Raw genomic sequence first — 17,768 nt, 5'->3', positions numbered from 1 at the left:
TCCCTGCCAGTGTAGACAGGCAGCAAGTTTTGGCGCAAAAGTGGCCAGTTTTGGTGCAAAAGTGGCCACTTTTGCGCAAGATCGCGCCAATGTAGACACAGCCAGTGTGTAGTTAAGAAACCACAGTACATACACATCATTTCAATGGGATCTTTCTGACAGGAAATGTCGAGATGCTCTCCTCCTCTGTCATTTCTGCCAGGAGCTCTTCCTGTTTGAGGCCTCTCTCCTCTCATGCTCATTATACCCCCTCCCCAGGCTTCCTCTTGTGAGCAGGCCTCTTCCCCTCCTGCTGCTGAAACTCCCTCCCCACCTCAACATCGGTCCCCACAAAGTCCAGCAGCTGATTTCCCCCTCCCAGCCCCCCCTCCTTTCTCTTTGCCTCTTCCCTCCACAAACTCACAGGCCTGAGGCTAGGAACTGAGAGGGAAAGAGATGGGAGCAGGCAGATGATCGCCTTTATACCATCTCCATGGTAACAAGCCCCACCACTGGGAGGTGGGAAGAGCCACAGCAATGGGAAGGGTTGGTCTGTACCATGGGGGTCACTGTCATGGGCTGAGATTCCCTCCAACCTGGGCTGGGGCCGGGCAGATGGTCAGGGGAGCTGTGTTTGTACCCCCAGCATTGCGACCAGGACTGAAGAAAGGGCGGAGCATCCCGGAGAAGGTGCCACTGACACTGCAGAGATGGGACCCATCAGTCGCATTGTAAAATGAGACCTCCCCCACCTCATAGTCAAGGAAAATCCCCACCCAGCCAGGCTTGGTGCTCAGGGAGAGAGGGGTCAGAGTGGAGGAGGTGCAGGCCTTGTATTCACCGTCCGTCAGACACATAGACCAGTATCCATCCTCAGGTGTGAGTGTGACCGGACCCTTCCTGCTCACGGATTCCCTACAGACCCCCAAAGCCCATCTTGTCTTGTTTCCCACCTCCACCTCCCAGTAACGCCTCCTGCCTGTGAACCCCTCGGCGCCCAGGACAAAGACACAAAGATCAAATCTCTCAGGCGTGTCAGGCAGAGTCTGGCGCGTGTCTCCAAGCATCACACGTTTCCGATCTTCAGACAGGATGAGTTTGGGATGAGCTGTGTCTGGATCCAGAGTCACATCCGCTGGGGAGAGAGTCACAGAGTCAGTGCCAGGGGGCAGGGGCGGGTCCCTGGGATCAGAGGGAATTAATCCTGTGGTTCAGAGTGGGGCAAGAGGATAGGTGACCACAAGGATGAAGGAAAAGGCAGGTGCCAGGGAAAGAGAGAGGTAAAAGCTAGTACTGGAAGCCAGAGGTAAAGGGTGTGAAATGGTGGGTGGGCTCCAGATGCAGGGGATGTTTGGAGGACTGGGGCAGGTGAGAGGGGGGTGAGCAGCAGAGGTGAGTGGACAGCAGGGTCCTGAGCCAATGAGGTAAAGTAAGGGGCAGAAAGGCTGGGGCCCAGAGGAACAAAAATGGAGTTAGAAGAAGGGGAGGGGTGAGGATGAGGACAGAGGCAGGGGCAGGGGCAGGAGCCGGGGGGGGGGGCGGGGTGGGAAGGGGACAGGCACCAGGGAATCTCTGCTACTTTGAGGCCATGTGTGCTTGGTTTGTTGCTAAGGGTAGGTCGGTGGCGGCCCCTCCCACACTGAAGCGTCTAGACTACATCCCTTTTTTCAAAAAAGGGATGTGAATTGGACTCTTCGAAATTGCAAATGAAGCCGGGATTTAAATTTCCCATGCTTCATTTGCATAATGGAGGCCATGGTTTTTTTTTCAAAACAGGGCTTTTCGATAGAAAAATGGCAGTTTAGATGGGGATCTTTCAAAAATAAAACCCTTTTTCAAAAGATCCTGTAAACCTCATTTTATGAGGATCTATAGTAAAATTCTTCCAGTTTTAGCAATTGACCATCTATTAATTAGTAACGCAAGATTTTAAAAAATGATTAAGATCAGAGTTTTTGGATATCCACAACACTCCAAAAGAATTTTGTTAAAATAATCCTTTTATTTCTTACCTTGAGCCATTAACACCTATGTAAACATTGTTTTAAATATAATCATGCAAATATCATGAGCTAGGCTACCCACATGCTTTTGTTCCAGTATTAAATCATTAAAGCCTAAATCCTTATCTATAGCCTAACTGTTTTACAAAAGAAAAAAATTCCAGTACAAGTGAAGTTATATCCTGCACGAAGATCTGCTAATGCAGAATCTTTCGGCCCTCTTTACTTCTCTGCTCTGGATCTGTCTCCCTCCAAACAAACTCAATTTTAGCCCAGGCTTTCTAACATCTCTGGGAAGTTGGCCACCTGTTAACAAACTCAACATGGCCAAAAGCAAGCTCTTTATTTTTCCTTCCTGATACTAGAGGAAAAATATTTTGGTCTAGAACTGCAAAGATGCACTGTTTTAGAATATAGAAACATAAGAAGAACATAAGAACTGCCCTACGGGATTGGACCAAAGGTCCATCTAGCCCAGTATCCGGTCTGCCGACAATGGCCAATGCTAGATGCCCCAGAGGGAATGAACAGAACAGGGAATCCATACATGATCCCTCTCCTGTTTTCTGTTTGCGCTACAATTCTAACAGTGGAAAATAGCAGGACATTCATTATTCCTTCCCTCTTTTTTCTGGCATATTTCAGGTCTTGTAATTATGTCACCGATCAGTTTGTAATTAATACCAAACCCTCCTCACTCCAGTCTCAACAAGAAAAGGGAAGATGTACTTCGATGGAGCTCCCTCTGATGCATTAATGAGACCATGGAGTTTCCCCAGCACCCCATCTCCCATGGAACCACATGCTCCAGCTTTCCAGCATAACCCGCAAGAAATGTTGGGCACCCACCATGGAGCCTACTTCCCTCTCCCTCCATCTTCAGCCCAGGAGAGGAACCTGTGTCTCTCCCTTGCACCAGTGAGAGTGTGTGACTCTCGCTGCAGCCCAGATGGGAGTCAGGACACTCCAAACAAACTCCCCACCCACACCTTACCACCCCAATGCTTGCACCCACCCAGCCCCTCTTTTGCCTTAACACCCCTGTTCAGTCTGCTCCCCTGGCCTGGCCCCAGTCCAGTCAGGGGCTCAGAAAGAGTCCTGCCTTTTGAAGGTGCAGGCACTGGCTGGAAAAGACACATTTCTCTGAACCTGGCAGGGAGTGGCTGCAGCTGGGGGAGGGGTGGCCCCCCGCCCCCGTCCACCAAGCAGCTCCGTGCTCAGTAGCTCTGAACTCCAGCATGGGGCTTATTAATGTGCTCCCCCACCCCAGAGATCTGAAAGAGCAACACAAAACCTCAACCAGAGCTCACCTCTGAACCTCTTCAGCAGTTCCTTCATATCAAGGAAAATGTCATACTCCTTCTTCAGGTCAGTAGAAACAGTTTCTGGTTCCTGGAGTTTCACATTCTGACTCCTATGAAGAAAAAAAATCCCATCATAACTCCACAGCTCTGTGCATGCCTCACCGCAGAGCCATCCCCAAGAATACAAGCGCGATGAAAATGGGACACGCACCTGCTCAATGTGTTTTTCACATCCTGAAAGAAGAAAGAGAATTGATGTTCTGTATTACCACCATGTGCCTAAAATGGAGCATTTCCCACTCTGGGCATCAACCCTCCTACACAATTTTGAATTAATCAGTTTCATCAACCCTCCTACACCATTTTGCATTAACACTAGTTTCATTATATGTAAGTGAGATGGGGATTTGGCTGAATGCTTCTACCGTCTAGGGACCATCAGTATCTGTGTTTAGTGACTGTGTTGAGTTCAAGTCACAGCAGGGATGGAGTTAGCTCTTTATCATTTCTGTATCATCCATTTACTCTCCCAGGGCCTTTCTGGATCTCCATGGCCAGAATTCCCCTCTGACATGAACTGCAATATTTTGGAACTGATGGCACCTTTAGCCTGATGTTTTATCTGTCAGTAGCCCACCGAACATGGATCTGCGCTATAATTCTGGCTGGATGCCGAGTTTTGATGCTGTCCCACCTTTAGCAGCTCCGTAACCGGCTGCTGACACTTCCCCTCGATCTCTGCGATCAGCTGCTGCAGAGAGGAGCTTTGCTGGGAGAGTTTGGAGACATTTTCCTGTAGCCTCTGCAAAGTTTCCCTCTCTTCCTCCTCCAGCCTCTGCAGAAGCAGCTGCTCCTCCTCTCTCAGCAGCATGTGCAGTTTGTTGAATTCACGGGTAATCGTCTCGTGCTTCTGCTTCACTTTCCTCTGAAGAAAGAAAAATAGGAAAAAGGCAGGGAAAACGCAAGCCAAATGTTGAGTTACAGACTGGGCCTCTGTCTATGAAGCAGGGAATGTGAAATGAGTAACAGGTTTGTAAGGATATTTACTTCTTTGGGAAATGTGATATAAGCAAGATTTGAAGGAATGGTTCTCTGACAGCGAGCTGGAAGAGGGGAGAGACCCTGGGGCTGTGTCTACACTGGCATGAATTTCCGGAACTGCTTAAAACGGAATACTATTCCGTTTTCAGTTTTTCCGGAAAAGCCCTTTTTCTGGAAAAGCATCTGTGGCCAATGTAGACGCGCTTTTCCGGAAAAGACTACTGGGCTGTCTACACTGGCCCTTTTCCGGAACAGTGTTCCGGAATAAGGACTTATGCCCGAGCGGGAGCAGAATAGTTTTTCCGGAATAGCGGCTGATTTTGTACAGTAGAGCATCGTTGCTTTTCCGGAAATTCAAGGGCCCGTATAGACAGCTCGCAGCTTATTCCGGAAAAGCGGCTGATTTTCCGGAATAAGTGGCCCAGTGTAGACACAGCCTGGGTGTGTCTCTGTAAACACGGTTTGTTCCTGCTTTGGTTAGATTTGCTAGATATTCAGCAGCTGGAGTCATTTTTTTCTCATTGTAATCAACTTAGCTGCTGTTGGATTACAAATTACGTTAGCACTGAATGCAGGAGTAGTGGAATATGGTTGCCAATATGTAATTATTGTGGGAATACAGAAAAGCAGCAGTGTGCTTAACCCATTCCAAAGGAAAAGGCTCATGCTTAGCAGAAAGGAGCTTGCTAAGCAGGGACTCGGTTGTGAGTGTAAGAAAGGTGGCAGGTAGCCTTCCCAGGGGTACTCCTACATTTATTTAACATATTGTTCCCACTATTCAAAGAATAGAGCTACATAGGCTTCACTGAGAGCCTCTTTGTTATTTTAGTTGTAGTAGAGCTGTGTTTCTGCCCTGTCTCCTAAGAGCTAAAATCACTGGGAGGTGAAATCACTTGAGATGAGGCAGTTTCTGTCCAGCTGTGGCAAAAAAGCTGAGAACTACTAAGGAATGCATGTGAATAGGTCACAACCAAGAGGTGGATGGTGACTGACAGCCAGCGGGGCAGCAGTAGGCTGAGCTGCCAATTTTGGCAAATAAAATGTCTCTCTCTCCCCGCCACACCCAGGTGAGAAGTGAATGCTGTGGTTGCACCTCTGAACCCAAGGGCAGCGACTGGGAGTGGGGTGCAGAGATGGGTTGGGGACATTTAGGGTGTGTCTAGACTACAGGATTTTGTCGACAAAAGTGGACTTTTGTCGACAAAACTATACCTGTGTCTACACTATCGCTGAGTTCTATCGACATAACGTCAACAAAACTCAGCAGTTTTGTCGACGCTGGTAAACCTCATTCTACGAGGAATAACGCCTTTTGTCGACAGACTTCTGTCGACAGAAGGCGTTATTGCATCTACACTGTCCTTTGAGTCTACACTCTCATGTTGACAAAGCGCCTTGCTTTGTCAACAGAACTGGATGTAGTCTAGACGCTCTTTGTCGACAGAAGCTTTGTCGACAGTATTTGTTGACAAAGCCTCTGTCGACAAAAGCCTGTAGTCTAGACGTACCCTTTCATTGCTGGACATAAGAAGCTGAGGGGAAAAGAACACCGCTCAACCCACTCGGGCTGGGATGTTCACTCATGGGTCTGGTTGTGAACTGTCTGTGGTGTTTTCCCAAATTAATGCCATGTTACTTCCCTCACCTTGTATTAAAAGTTTCTTTTTCCACACTCAGACTCTGTGCTTGTGAGTCAGGCACTACTGCCTCTCAGAGGAGCCCCACAAGCAATCACCAATTGTCCAGAAATGGACCCAGCACACACAAAGGATGATGGTACCGAGCACTATCTGATGATGGTACAGGCACTAGTGCCCAAGAGGCAACAGAGTTCCAGAGAAATCGGGGGTGAGGAAAGCCGGGGTAGTGGTGATGGAGGCAATGCCTGCCCATGGATGGCACAGATCCCATGGTAACCAGATTCTTAGGCTGCGTCTAGACTGGTATGATTTTGCGGAAATACTTTTAACGGAAAAGTTTTTCCGTTAAAAGTATTTCCGCAAAAGTGCGTCTAGATTGGCAAGGATGCTTTAGCGCAAAAAGTGCTTTTGTGCAAAAGCATCTGTGGCCAGTCTAGATGCAATTTTGCACAAGAAAGCCCCAGTTGCCATTTTAGCCATAGGGGCTTTTTTGCACAAAACAATTCTTCCCTGTCTACACTGGCCCTCTTGAGCAAGTATTCTTGTGCAAGAGGGCTTTTTCCCAAGTGGGAGCGTGAAAGTATTTGCGCAAGAAACACTGATTTTGTACATTACAAAGTCAGTGCTCTTGCGCAAATTCAAGCAGCAGTGTAGACAGCAGGGAAGCTTTTGCACAAAATCTTACCAGTCTAGACGCACCCTTAGTATCCAGTCACCGGCAATGTCCTACCATACTGGGGCTATGTCCAAACTACACCCCCCTGTCGGCAGAGAGATGTAAATGAAGCAGGGATTTAAATATCCCGTGCTTCATTTGCATAATCACGTCATGGTGCTGTTTCGAACAAGCGCCATTTCTAAACTGAAACCGCAGTTTAGACACTTTTTTTGACAATGGGGCGCCTTTTTGAAAGATCCTGTACTCCTCAAAAAATGAGGCTTACAGGATCTTTCAAAAAGGCGCCCCATTGTCGAAAAATCCGTGTCTAAACTGCGTTTTCAGTTTCAAAATGGCACTTGTTTGAAACAGCGCCATGACGCAATTATGCAAATGAAGCACGGGATATTTAAATCCCCGCTTCATTTGCACTTTCAAAAGTGCTTCATTTACATTCCTCTGCTGACAGAGGGGTGTAGTTTAGATGTAGCCAGTGAGACGCAGACAGGAGGAAATGGGAGCAGCAGGGGGCTGGCTAAGGTCCTTCCAGGCTACAGGAGGCTGCTTTGCCTTTCCTGATGGCAAAAGTGCTCCAGGAGGACTGTGAGCAAGCTCACTCGCCCTCACCTGGGCCCGTCACTCCTGCTGCCTGACCAGTAGGGCCTAAAAACAAAGGAGGGCCTAAAGAAGAGCAACGAAAATTATTAAAGGTCTAGAAAACATGATCTATGAGGGAAGACTAAAAGAACTGGGCGGCTGTGTCTAGACTGGCATGATTTTCCGGAAATGCTTTTAACGAAAAAGTTTTCCGCTAAAAGCATTTTCGGAACAGAGTGTCTAGATTGGCACGGACGCTTTTGCGCAAAAGCACTTTTTGCGGAAAAGCGCCCGTGCCAATTTAGACACGCTTTTCCGCAAAACAGCCCTGATTGCCATTTTTGCGATCGGGGCTTTTTTGCGGAAAACAAATCTCAGCTGTCTACACTGGCCCTTTTGTGCAAAAGTTTTGTGCAAAAGGACTTTTGCCCGAACGGGAGCAGCATAGTATTTCCGCAAACACACTGACAATCTCACATGAGATCGTCAGTGCTTTTGCGGAAATTCAAGCGGCCACTGTAGACAGCTGGCAAGTTTTTCCGGAAAAGCGGCTGATTTTCCAGAAAAACTGGCCAGTCTAGACACAGCCAGCTTGTTTAGTTGAGAAAAGAGAAGACTGAGAGGGGACATGATGGCAATTTTCAAGTATCTAAAAGGTTGTTATAAGGTGGAGGGAGAAAATTTGTTCTCCCTGGCCTCTGAGGACAGGACAAGAAGCAACGGGCTTACATTGCAGCAAGGGAGGTTTAGGTTGGACATCAGGAAAAACTTTCTGCCTGTCAGGGGGGTTAAACACAGGAATAAATTGCCTACGGGGGTTGTGGAATCTCCATCACTGGAGATATTTAAGAGTAGGTTAGACAGACACCTGTCAGGGATGGTCTAGAGACCAGCGGTTCCCCAACCTTTTCCAGATGGGGATCCATTTTGACAATTCAGGAAGACTTGGTGACCCAAGGCAATTCAAAAAAGGGGGGGGCGGAGCCACCTGTGGCAACCCTTTTGAAATGTAATAGCGACCCATATTTGGGTTGTCACCCATAATTTGGGAAACCCTGATCTAGACAGTGCTTGGTCCTGCCATGAGGGCAGGGGACTGGACTCGATGACCTCTCAAGGTCCCTTCCAATTCTAGGATTCTGTGAAAGCTGCAACTTTACTAGACTGAGTCTAGTGGTTAATCCATCCCTGCAGAGGGCAGAAGGAAGCAAGCAACAGGCGAGAGGTTCTCAGGATACGGGGTGAGGGAGACAAGAGAGCTACAATGGTGACTGTTGAGTGGGGGGCCTCAGGAAAGGGGGCTGAGCAGGAGTGGGCCATGGGGCAGAGCAAGGGTGGAGCATGGGCAGAGTCTCAGGGACAGGAAGCCAAATGGGGGTGGAGCAGTGGGCACGGTGATAATCCAGGTGCTGGGGAGGTTTTGGCACTCACATCTAGTCTCCCCAAATTCCGGAGCCATGCCATGCCCATGGCTGGCACCAAGCCTCTGCAATGGAGCAAACAACCCAAGTAGGTATATAACCTCATCCTGGAGCTTTACAGCCCCTTCATTCCCAGATGCACTACAGGGGGAAGGGCTCAGGGAGGAATAAACCCAGACACCCACCTTCCAGTCCATAATTTTCTCCTCCTCTTTAGAAATCAGCATCCAGGCCTCCTCCAGCTCCTTCCTCAGAGGCCCCAGGGCCTCCTGGAGTTTCACCTGCAGAGCATCATGGGCAATAAGCAGCCATTAATCTGGCTGTCCGACAGGCGGAGAGTACTATGGTGATGTAATTGGATTGTAATATGAATGGACAGATCATTGTTGCAACCACTGTTCTATGCTTGCACCAAATTTTGTACAAAGTGGGTCAAGTGAGGTGTCTATAGAAAGCTTATGATTTGCTGAGTCTGTTTATATGACTTGTGTGCATGTATCATATTTCTACTTGAAGATATCCACATTGGCGGTGCATCTGTATTTCAAATGTCAGCCCCTGGAGTAACATCCACAGAGTAACAGGGAACCTCGGCAGTGTCTCGTCCCCAGATCCGCACTCTCTAGCCCAGACACAGCCTCAGATATTTCTAGATTGGCACGGACGCTGGCAAGTTTTTCCGGAAAAGTGCCACAGCACTGTCATATTTCTTTAATGTGTTTCCAGAATAATGTTGTCCCATCCAGGCTGCCAAAACCCAGCCATAGTAGCACACAGCTAGCTGCCGCTTTGCCAGAAAATTGGTGTAAAACACATGGGCTACGCCTACACTGCGAGTTTTCTCAGCAAAAAATACGCAAAGGAGGGTCTCGTTTGCATGAGTTGTGATCTCATTTGCATATTTTCTGCTGATCCGTTTTTGCACTGGAGTTTTGGGGCAAAAACAAGCAGTGTGCATGTTTTCTTTTTGCGCCAACCCCCCTTTTTCCGCAAGATCGGCATACCTCCTTTTTGGGGCACATAAGGATCTTGCGGAAAAAGGCATTTTTGCGCAAAAAGAAAATGTACACGCTGCTTGTTTTTGCCCCCAAACCACAGCGCAAAAACGGATCAGCAGAAAATATGCAAATAGGATCATGACTCATGCAAATGAGTCCCTCGTTTGCATATTTTTTGCTGAGAAAACTCGTAGTGCAGACGTAGCTGCGGTGTATCTTAGCGGAAAGTCCACACCACTTCCTACTAACTTTGTCTGGGCTAAGGGCTGCAGGAGCTGTACGGGCGAAGCAGGGCTGCTGCCCGGAAAGATCTGAAGCTGAAGGAGGAGCACAGATCAGGATTTGGCAAGAGAAAGAGGAGAAGGGGGGATGTAGGAACCTGCACTGGGTTTATGGCCACTGACGTGTTAATTTGGTCTGAATGAGCTCTCCCCTAGCAGCCAGCTGGGATGAGGGTAGGATTCAGACCACAGTGTATGTACATGACCAAACCCACTCTGCCTGAGTGCCTAGCAGACAGAGCGGTGTTGCCAAAGTGATCAGCGTTGATGGGTGCTGGCCCCGCCGGCCTTAGGACTGGGCTAACAGGTGCATGGACAGGGTGCCACAAGGGGTCTTAGGCTTCCCTGTGCGGGCTGCCACACAGACTCCTCTCCAGCCCCTGCTGTGAGCTGGGCCAGCAAGCGTCCCTCCACCCAGTCCCTTCTGCTCACTTACGCCTAAGCTGGCTGGTTGAGGCCCCCAGCTCCACCCAGCCGCCCCCCCCCTTTCCCTGCCTGTGTTGCTCCATCTCTGGGTGGGGCCATCTGGGGCCAGGAGCATTGCATGTGGGTGAGCAGGGGGAGCCAGGCAAATCTGGGAACAGAGCAGTAGGGACACCTGGGCTACGTCTAGATTGCACCCCTTTTTCGTAAAAGGGATGCAAATTAGACGTATCGCAATTGCTAATGAAGCGAGGATTTAAATCTCCCCCCCCTTCATTAGCATAAAAGTGGCTGCTGCTTTTTTTCAGCGCGGAGCTTTGCTAGACTTGGATCTTGCGGAAAATAAAGCCTTTTCCGAAAGATCCCTCATCCCTCATTTTAAGAGGGATAAGGGATCTTTCGGAAAAGGGTTTATTTTCTGAAAGATCCGCATCTAGACTGGCGGTTTTTTCCGGCAAAGCTCTGTGCCGAAAAAAAGCGGCAGCCATTTTTATGCTAATGAAGGGGGGGGGATTTAAATCCCCGCTTCATTAGCAATTGCAATATGTCTAATTTGCATCCCTTTTACGAAAAAGGGATGCAATCCAGATGTAGCCCTGGAGGCTGGAAAGATGGGGGGAGCTGAGCTCTGGCAGGGTTAGATCTGGGGGACAGGACATCAGGGAGTGGAGCAGAGGAGAAACAGGACTAGGGATGATTCTGGGGGAGGCAAGCTGGGAAGGGAAAAGACCAGGTGTGTAGGGGGGGGCATTCATTGTCAGTGAGTTAGCTGCAAACAATTGTGCTAGAGCTTCCTGGGGAGCAGGCTGGTACCCCCCAGGGGAGAGCAGCTTTGCCGAGCTGCCCCACACTGCACCTGCCCCTCACCCCTCTTCTGCCCATCTGCCCTGCCTGCCGGCAACTCCCTGCAATCTCTCAAGTCTCGTTTTCACTTTGCCTCTCTCTGCTCTGAAATTAAAGCCAAAGATCCCCTTTGGACTTTGTCCTCTTTTCCCTTCCCCAGCAGGGATCAGCAGCAGAGGAGGGCTGGGGGAGGGAGGTACACACACGGCCTGGCTGGGAAAGGGTGAAAGCAAAAGGAAAATAAGAGAAGATGGTGTTTACGCCTGCCCTTGATTATCAGTATGCCTGTGTCAAGGAAGTGGGTTTTGTCCACGAAAGCCCAGGATGCTATACAGGCAGTCCCCGGGTTACGTACAAGATAGGGACTGTAGCTTTGTTCTTAAGTTGAATTTGTATGTAAGTCGGAACTGGTACATATTGTAGGGGAAACTGTAGCCAAACATTTCTCCAGAGCTCAGTTTTATTCTCCCACACCTCACTTCCCTCAGTCCTTTATTCTCAAGCTGAGGTGTCTGCTGAGAAAAGCCGCTCCGCATCTCCCTGGTCTGCTGGGGGGGGCGCTAGCTTTGCCTCTCCCTGGTCTGCTGGAGGGGAGCGCTAGCTTTGCGTCTCCCTGGTCTGCTGGGGGGAAGCAGCTAGTGCGGGGTTACCTCACCCCGTTTGTAAGTAGGGATCCGATGTAAGTCGGATCCATGTAACCCGGGGACTGCTTGTATATGTATTTTTGTTAGTCTGTAAGGAGATTGCTCGTGGGGTTTTTGTAGTTGTTGTTGTTGTTGTTTTGTTTTGTTTTAAGGAAACTGACACTAGAACAAAAGTGGGGTGGGGGACAAATGGCTCTGGAGCAGAAAAAGCAGCAATCAGGGCTGCAGAATGCAAGGGAGGCTGTGATGTCTTATCTGGGGAGGAAGATGAACGTGCTCTTGACAAGGCAGGAGTAGCTGAAAACTTTGATTGGGGAAAAGAGACTTTTTTTCCCCTCGTGCATCCAGGGCTGTGTCTCCAGCTGGTGGCATTTTGAATGAGGGTGAGTCCTAAACCATGCAGAGTTGAGTGGGATTGAGTGAGAGCGAGAATGCAGCCCGTTCTTCCTTGCCCCAGGAAAGACCTTTAAAAACAACCTCAAAGGTCTCAAAACGAAAGCCACAGTTCAAATGAGGCATGTGGCTGGTGTCTGGCTCCTGCCCCACTGTTGAAACGGTGTGCTGGCCAGTACAATCCCATTAAGCCATCTGTAGAAAGCAGGTGTGTAAATAAGGGCAGGGGAAAAAAAAGCCCTGGGGCCTCAGTAGAATTCCTTTGTCTATCAAGCTGTACATCCCCCACGCACCTCTTTGCTTTTCAAGCTTAGAAAGAAATACAAAGGCCATGTGGGAGGTGACAGAGGGGTGCCAGGCCAGGACTGAGTGAGGACTGGACTTAGCCATTGGCATCCGCTATTTCTTTTGTATCATTCAAGTGGATTTGGGATCATCCTTCTGAGCCAGCCTGTAAATCGCTCCCCTGTGGCCCCTTGCCGACACCCAGACGTATCTCACTGCTAAGTCCCTATCCTAGTGGGGAAGTGGAAGGCTGCAGTGTCATTTCCCACCCATGCAGCATGCAGCCAGTGGCCTCTGCTTGCCCCTGCCATGCTGGAACCTCCACATTCACGTGTGGACAAATAATTTGCGGAATTCGACAGAATTTTAAAATATTGCGCACAGAATTTGTAACTTTCTTTTGGTGCTGAATGTCCTCAGGAATATAGCATGCGGGGCAGTTGTGGGGGGTCCAGGACTGGGGCGCTGGGCTACGGGGAGGTCTGTGCATGGGAGACGGCTGGGCACACCAATCTACGGTGGGGACCTCTGGGGCATGAGGGGCCACTGGGCATGGAGTTGCCGGGCACTGGGAAGGGAGGCAGTGTGGCAGGCACACTAGCAATGCAGGACTGGGATCAGGACTGCAGGGGTTGGGGGTGAAGGTGGCACTGTGCAGAGGTTGGGATAAACGTGTCAAAATGCAGGGGTGAGAGATGTGGGGGCACAGTGTGGGAGTCAGGGGGCAGGAGAGGTGGGAGTTAATGGCAAAAGCGGCACAGGAGGCGGGTGCAGAGATTGGGGAACTCGTGGGGGCTAAGGGAAATGGAGGCCACAATGCTAAGAGGAATCGGGGGGGGGGGGGAGTGTCAAAATATAAGTTCACTCAGGGCATCATTTTCCCTAAGGCTGACCCTGGGTGCTGGATTGCAAATCCCTTCAGTATTGAATGCAGGGATAATGAAAGCAAAAGGCACCAGAGCAGCACTTAGTCTGCCCTGACTGATGGGTGTCACGGAGTATGGGGGGGGGCACTGAGCCCTGCACCCCCATCCACAGCCAGACATGCCCCTCAGGCAGCAGGGTTGTTGGTTCACAGGGACACAGCGGACCACAGACGTGTTAGCACAGGAACCAGGAGCCACCATCACCATCCCACTTGGGGAGAGGGGGGCCCAGAGACAGGGCCCTGGGCCCTCTCCCTGCATCCTCCTCCAGCCCAGAGTAATTCACACACCCAGCAACAGGTCCCAGCCCTGCAGGCAGCCCCGCCCCCTCCTTTGTTCTGATTCCCAGGGCAAGGTGTCACCTGGTTGCTCCCCCCCACCTAAGTTCAGGCTACAAAAGAGCCTGAGCCATTGTTGTGTACGTGTGAAGATGGGGCAGCCTCCCCCTCACTGAGAGACATACCCAACATTCTCATCCCCAGCCAAGTTCCAGTGCAGTGCTCAGAGAAACTGAGGCACACTCACGGGGTTACAACCGAGCAACACAGGACAGCAGGAATCACATACAGCCAAACAGAGTGAACACAATCCCCGCCACGTCACAAAAGGGGTCACCTTCAGCTGAACTGCCCTCGCTAAGCAGGGGTTTGGGTGCCACACCCCCATGAAGATTAAGATGGGGAAGGCAGGAACACCCTCTGACTCCATCACCTTAAGCAAGCTTCGCAATCATCCCTGATGGGTAGCGTAATAAATTGCTTGTGTAAAACTGTTTACAGCTTACACTGTCTGGCTACGTCTAGACTGCATCCCTTTTTCGTACAAGGGATGCAAATTAGACGTATCGCAATTGCGAATGAAGTGGAGATTTAAATCCCCCCCACTTCATTAGCATAAAATGGCTGCCGCTTTTTTTCGGCACGGAGCTTTGCCGGAAAAAAGCGCCAGTCTAGACGCAGATCTTTCGGAAAATAAAGCCTTTTCCGAAAGATCCTTTATCCCTTATTTTAAGAGATCGTTTCCTAAAGATCTGCATCTAGACTGGCACTTTTTTCTGGCAAAGCTCCATGCCGAAAAAAGCGGCAGCCATTTTTATGCTAATGAAACGGAGATTTAAATCCCCGCCTCATTAGCAATTGCGATACGTCTAATTTGCATCTCTTTTCCAAAAAAGGGATGCAATCTAGATGTAGCCTCTATGTATTTACTGTCTTCTGTCTGCTAAAATTAATTTCCCTGAGACCTAACTGTTTTGCTCACAGTTTTATCTCTATGAATGCTACTTGCAGCATTTTCCTTAATTAATGCCGGGTGATTTCCCTCCTTTCGCTGAAAGTTCCTTTTCTACCAGAGGCACCAACTCGGTGGGTGCTCCAGGGCTGGAGCAACCCTGGAAAAATAGAAGGTGCTCAGCTCCCACCAGCAGCTCCCTGATCAACTCCTCCCCCTTCCTGCCAGCGCCTCCTGCCTGCCGCAGATCAGCTGTTCAGTGGCATGCAGCAGGCACTGTGTGTGGTGGGAGGGGAGAGGAGAGGGCAGAATGAAGGTGGGGCAAGTTCAGGAGCGAAGGCAAAAATGGGGAAGGAAGTGATGGCCTTGGGGAAAGACGTGGACTAGGATGGGGTCTGGGGCAGAGCAGGGGTACCCAGGGGTGTGTGTGCGTGGGGGAGGGGGGGGAATTTACGCAGGTTACACAAGGGAGACACAAAGTGGATCTGTGTTGTACTGCTGAAAAGGAAACCACAAAATATCAAACGTGGCCTTTTTTATGGCCCACTCCTCCTGGCAGACATGTTACAGGTGTACAAAGAGCAGCCAGCCCTGTTCTCTCTATTAGGTATTTGATGTGGTGAAGGCCAGGACTTTAACAGGATTCAAAAAAGTGCTAGATAGATTCATGGAAATTAGGTCCATCAATGGCTATTAGCCAGGATGGGTAAGGATGGTACCCCTGGCCTCTGTTTGTCTGGAAATGGGTGACAAGGGAGGGATCACATGAGGATTCCCTATTACGCTCCCTCTCTCTGGGGCACCTGGCATTGGGCACCGTCGGCAGACAGGACACTGTGCTAGATGGACATTTGGTCTGACCCAATGTGGCCGATCTTATGTACTGAACGTGCAGCACTGGGCCAAAAAAAAAAGTCTGGATCTTTTCCCATTGCCCACAACCCCCAGAACTCACCTGTCTGAAAACCAGTCCCTTTCCTCTAGCTGCCTCACTCTAAGCTGACAGGCATGAATATTTGTCATTGTATTGCGAGGGGAGTGAACCTGGTGTCCTTAAGGGATTTAATTAGGCAAAGTCAAAAAAGTTTCCTACCTTGTACTCCTGGACAGCCTCCTTGATAGGCACCACCGCGTGAGACTTGTGGTCCTGGGATTTCTCACACTCCAAACAAATGGCTTCTCCATCGTCCTCACAGAAGAATTTGAGGCGTTCCAGGTGTCTCTCACACAGACCCTCCGTTTGCCCTTTCTCTGGCTTGGGCCCCAGCTGCTGGAGCTTTTGTACAATGTTGTTCAGCTGGGTGTTGAGTTTGAACTCCCCGTGCCAGAATGGAGCCCTGCACTGGGGACAGGTCGGGGGTGTCCCTGTTCCCCGTTGCTCACGGTGCTGGGTGAGGCAGGCTCGGCAGAAGTTGTGCCCACACGCTAGAGTCACCGGCTCGGTCAGGTACCCCAGGCACATAGAGCACATGGCATCATCGTGTATGTCCCCTGCTGTCGCTGCGGAGGCCATGGTAGCTGGGTGCGTGTCTGTGTCTCTTCCCCCTGCCCTTTGCTCTGCCAGGCACAGCCTTGTGCTGACAGTGGGAGGGGCCTGAGTTATTCCCAGCCATAGATGGAGAAGAAAAAGCAGGAAATGAGGGGGCAGGGGAGAGGGAAGCAAATAGGAAAGTGAAACTGAATGAGAGTAAGAGGGGGATGGAGAGGGAAAAGGAAATAGAACCCGAAGGGATAGAGGAGGGATGGGAGAACAGGTGCACTGGAGACAGGGGGAAGAGTATAAACAAATCTGATGTACTGATTGCTGTAAGCCCGGAGGGGAGAGCATACCCCCTACTCCACAGGGAGTACCTGGCTAATCCACCAACATTCACTGGGAATTGAATGGGGGATCCTACAACACAGCATAAGTCTCGGCGGATGGATCTGGAATCAGTTTGTAAAGTTCACAACTTAAAACCTCATAAACCCTGTGGGTCAGCCATCAAAGGGGGGTGTTTGTAACGCACCCTCCCCAGAGGTTACTCTAAAGTAAACTCACACAGAAAGTCAGGGTTACAGATGCTTTGGAAATTGCGGTAAATATAAATGCTATAGAACCGTGTTTCTCAACCTTTATATATAAAGTACCCCTTTAAAAAAAATTATAAGTACTCCCTTTAAAATAAATAAGTACCCCCAGTACCTACAGCTTTCAGACACAACATTTTTTTCTACCATTGCAACTCATTTGTTTAAACAGCTCAATCGTAGCCAGGTAGGTGATGAAATTTTGAGGTGTAAAAAGTACAAAAATAATAAAGTGCTGTAAAATTTAAAACAAAAATTGAATTTTCTCCAAATTTCAGTTGTGTTGATATCCTCTCGGACTTCTCTCAAGTAACCCTAAGGCTACGTCTACATTGGCCCCTTTTCCGAAAGGGGCATGCTAATTTTCCAGGTCGTAATAGGGAAATCCGCGGGGGATTTAAATATCCCCCGTGGCATTTAAATAAAAATGTCCACCGCTTTTTTCCGGCTTTTAGAAAAGCCGGAAAAGAGCGTCTACACTGGTCCCGATCCTCCGGAAAAAAAGCCCTTTTCCGGAGGATCTCATTCCTACTTTTGGGCCTGTCTTTGGGCCAAATTCCCCTGTCCTTTGGACAGTGTAAACTGGAGAACATTTATTCCCTGAACTCTGACTTGCAAGCAGTGAAGGCGCTTTGTAGCCATGGAGTGCAGTACAGACTTTCATTGCGTGATGGCACACCTGATATTCAATTCCATACAGAGAACGACATTACAAAAGTGTAGGTATTTCAGTCACACATACAAACACTGTGAAATAGCATAGCTGTCGTCGACTTACCTTAGGTTGAATCTTCAGTGTTCCCATCCTGAGAGGTTGGCAGAAGAAACTTTCTCATTGATTTCCCTTACTCCTCGTGACCTGGTGGAGAACTGCAATCAATGGGGGCACAATCAGCAGTTGATTTAGTGGGTCCTTACTAGACTTGTTAAATCGTACCCCAGATGATCAATCTCCAAGGCATTACTCTCCTAGTAGGCGGACTACAGCTCTGTCTTGGAGTTTTGTTGAGTTGTTTTCCCATCAGCCTTTGA

At 49.4% G+C, this 17,768-nt stretch overlaps 3 protein-coding genes across 7 annotated transcripts in view; 2 read left to right on the top strand and 1 right to left on the bottom strand.

The window, feature by feature from the left end:
* LOC102452245 (uncharacterized) overlaps window positions 1–17,768 on the top strand; it is a 505,721-nt gene that overhangs the window by 240,515 nt on the left and 247,438 nt on the right.
* Window positions 1–17,768, top strand: part of LOC102443700 (uncharacterized) — a 92,552-nt gene that overhangs the window by 18,905 nt on the left and 55,879 nt on the right. The window lies entirely within an intron of this gene.
* LOC106731265 (E3 ubiquitin-protein ligase TRIM39-like) lies at window positions 505–16,796 on the bottom strand. The gene is made up of 6 exons (XM_014573187.3): window positions 15,760–16,796; window positions 8,829–8,924; window positions 3,981–4,211; window positions 3,498–3,520; window positions 3,293–3,396; window positions 505–1,114 (listed from the first exon to the last, which is right to left on the bottom strand). The coding sequence occupies exons 1-6, from the start codon at window positions 16,492–16,494 to the stop codon at window positions 552–554; spliced, it is 1,752 nt and encodes a 583-aa protein (XP_014428673.3). The 5' UTR covers window positions 16,495–16,796; the 3' UTR covers window positions 505–551.

Source organism: Pelodiscus sinensis, chromosome 32, assembly GCF_049634645.1.
Source record: "Pelodiscus sinensis isolate JC-2024 chromosome 32, ASM4963464v1, whole genome shotgun sequence".
NCBI lineage: Eukaryota > Metazoa > Chordata > Testudines > Trionychidae > Pelodiscus > Pelodiscus sinensis.
The sequence above is the reverse complement of the archived record's forward strand: the minus strand, read 5'-3'. Positions and strand labels throughout refer to the sequence as shown.